We start from the raw sequence: 3,049 nt of genomic DNA, 5'->3' as shown, positions 1-3,049 counted from the left end.
GTGTCACGTGTTTTTGACATTTTATGAATTTATGAGTTAAAACTTATATTACCCTTAAAATCAATCACGTTTTCTGTGATTTTCTCAATAATTTCTGTTCAGAAATCTGATTAGGTTTGTCTGAAAATTATATAAATTATTAATAAGAATCGTGTTGTGTGTGATTATTTTTCCTTCACTAATTAATTTAGTTGAAATATTTGATTGCAAATAAAAAACTGGCAAGAAAATATATTAACTGTGATCGTGTGAGATACTCCAGAAATAATACGAGTTAAACAATTCAGAATAAAAGAAACTAATAGTTGTGATATTAGTGGATTGTTGTGCCGAATATTGTCACCTATATACCACTCGTGCGCATTGATTTGAAACACGTGCTGCTAGTACAACGTAAATTGACACTAACCAAATTTCACGGAACGTAACAAAATATTCCGTTGTATCCACAGAAATGGACTGTACCATGATTCACAATCGAAGTAATTAGTAATCATAATGAAACGTGATTCTTATGGAACATTTGTGGTGATAATGATAAGAAATAATTGCTCGAAATCATCACCGTCTGTCATGTTTATGTACGATGTAATTGTATACTACAATATTAACACGCGATATCCATCCTCCCGCGTTTTCGTCCGTTGATTATTGATTCTAAGTTTTACTGATGTAATAGCTTTAAACAGAAATCGTTTTATTTTTATTTCATATTACAGAATATCTTGTTTATAAATTGTCGAAAAATGAATTGGAATTAGCAACAGTAGCTTTTCTGTACAAGTGATACGTATTTGATTTACATAAATATATGTGTACTATGTAGCACTATGTTCGTTTATAGAACGAACTTGTTAATTGTAATGTACAATATATTAATGATATCTGTTGTTTTTAACGTAGAATTTATAAGTGATTAATATACAAAGATAATTTCATACCGAGTAACATGTAACGAGGGAATTATAAATCAGATCCTTTAAAAATTTCTTGCTTAATTATAGAAGAAGAATTCATATAAAAGATTATTTTTTCATTATTGTTAAGTACAGATTTATGTTATACATAAAATGAACGTTTATTTCGCAGATAATTGCGATAAGAAATAATAGGAATATTCGTTGTATTTTGCAGGTCTTGAAAAAGTCGTTGTCAAAGAGGAACTTCCCGATGAAGCGGAAATCCGAGAATTGGCTGCCAAAATGGTGGAAGCAAACAAGGCGAAAATGGTTTATGGTACACAGGGAGTCCAGCCACAGCAAAGACCTCCGCAATGTCTCGTCTCGCAACCTAGTATTATAGGATATCTAAATAAACGACCAGCAGATTCGTCGACTACCGTAGCAGCGAAATCACCACCAGCGGAAGGGAAACTACCGCCGGACGACGAGAGTCAAAGGGGCAGATTCGGATGGACAAGTTTCGACGATTGTTACATACCATATATATTCCGCTCCGGTGAGAAGTACTGCGCTGTACGGATCTTAGAATCTAAGTTGTTACACAAGTACCTGAGTTACCTGCACTCGGACATCTACAGTTGTACGTGTATAAGGAGTTATTATATTACGGAAGCGGAGAGTAAATTGTTCACCGAAATAAACGCGAAACACTGCGAGAATCAATTCGGAAGAGAGCAGTTTACATGTAAAGACTTAGTGGTCCGATTGTCGGACGCGAAAGAGTTTTATACGTTTCTTGATGTGTGTTATACGAAGTTGACAGCAGGCACGAATCCCAACGTCTCGAACGGCGGGAAACCCGAGAAATGTGGGTTCATACGAATAAATAAGGAATCTGTAGTTCCTTATACGGTGAAGGACGGTCTTCAATACGTTCCCCTCTTTTATTTCGAGGGCGAGACCGAGAATCTTAAGTTGAAAGCCGAGAAGTTAGAAGGTTGGGACTTGTCGTATTTGAAATTTTGTTGCAAAGTACAGGGTATCCGTAACGAACTGTTCGCGAGTGAAACGTGCTCGGTGATTAGTTTGAACGACATTAAAAGTTACTTCCCTCCGGGAACTGGATTCGAGGATTACTGGCCGACCAAAGTGATGGACTCTCAGTTGTTAGTGAATAGTAAAGGTGGTGGTAGCGGTGGCGGTTGGACGAAACAGCCTCCTACACCGCCAGCGAGCAAACCGCAAAATAACGTACAAAATAATGTGAATAAACCGGTAGTTAATGCACGTGCTACCCCTCTTCATAATATACTACCACGTGGATCTGTCGCGAACACGCCGCAAATACAGCAACGCGTTAGTCAACCTAGGCCTGTCGCAACGACCCACCCTGCGCATTCCTCACCGACGGCACTTTCTTCGGGCAGATCGAACATCGTCACACAACCGATGTTGAACACGGTGCAAAATGTTAACGGAGGATGGGCAGGTCTCGTCGGTGGGCAACCCACCTTCCAGACGGCACTTGTCTCTCAACCTAATTCCATCATACGAACGTCTTCATCATTGAACATGCACAGTGTATGTTAATTTCAAGAATATTTTTGTTTAATCTTCATAACATTCTTCTCATAAGAAAAGAACCAAGAAACGAAATTGTATTTACATATATATATCACATTCGTTTATTCTAGCCAATATCTACGCAACCAAAAACGTATTCTCAACAATCCAGGAGTAGAGGGGGTGGTAACAATGCAACAGCTCAGTATCCTGGAGTATATCCAGTTACCACTATGCAAAGTATTACTCAACCACCCCCTCTGATCAGAGCAACAGTCCATTCCAGTCAACCTAATCTTGGGTTAGTAACAACAACTTTTTTTTATATCAATAACTTCTAATACATATCTATATATATGTATATGTTTTCATTTTTTTAATAAAATGAAGCTTCAGAATATTCAGGAAAATTTTATTATTTTTTAAATTAAGTGTTTCTTTTTCTTACACCAGCATTGTTAATACTTCGTGCTTGCTTTCAATTTTTAGTAATTGAGCACAATAAATTATATATTAGATGTGAGTCCAACGATAAAAGTCACATTACGAAAGATCCTTATTAAATATACACGTTTATTAAGTAC

The 3,049-nt window shown here is 36.8% G+C and overlaps 1 protein-coding gene across 3 annotated transcripts in view; it reads left to right on the top strand.

The window, feature by feature from the left end:
- Window positions 1–209: 209 nt before the first annotated feature.
- The window catches only part of LOC108627301 (uncharacterized), an 8,405-nt gene continuing 5,565 nt past the window's right edge, over window positions 210–3,049 (top strand). The window contains exons 1-3 of one of the 3 annotated variants that reach the window (XM_026815492.1): window positions 210–482; window positions 1,135–2,483; window positions 2,597–2,766. In XM_026815492.1, coding sequence (XP_026671293.1) covers window positions 455–482; window positions 1,135–2,483; window positions 2,597–2,766 — 1,547 coding nt within the window. In that variant the 5' untranslated portion in view covers window positions 210–454. The remainder of the gene's footprint in view (window positions 483–1,134; window positions 2,484–2,596; window positions 2,767–3,049) is intronic. The other 2 variants (XM_026815491.1, XM_026815490.1) reach the window with 2 other exon arrangements.

Source organism: Ceratina calcarata, unplaced genomic scaffold (genome assembly GCF_001652005.2).
Source record: "Ceratina calcarata isolate Rehan_Ccalc_2016 unplaced genomic scaffold, ASM165200v1 scaffold455.2, whole genome shotgun sequence".
Lineage (NCBI taxonomy): Eukaryota > Metazoa > Arthropoda > Insecta > Hymenoptera > Apidae > Ceratina > Ceratina calcarata.
This window is presented reverse-complemented; position numbering and strand designations above follow the sequence as displayed.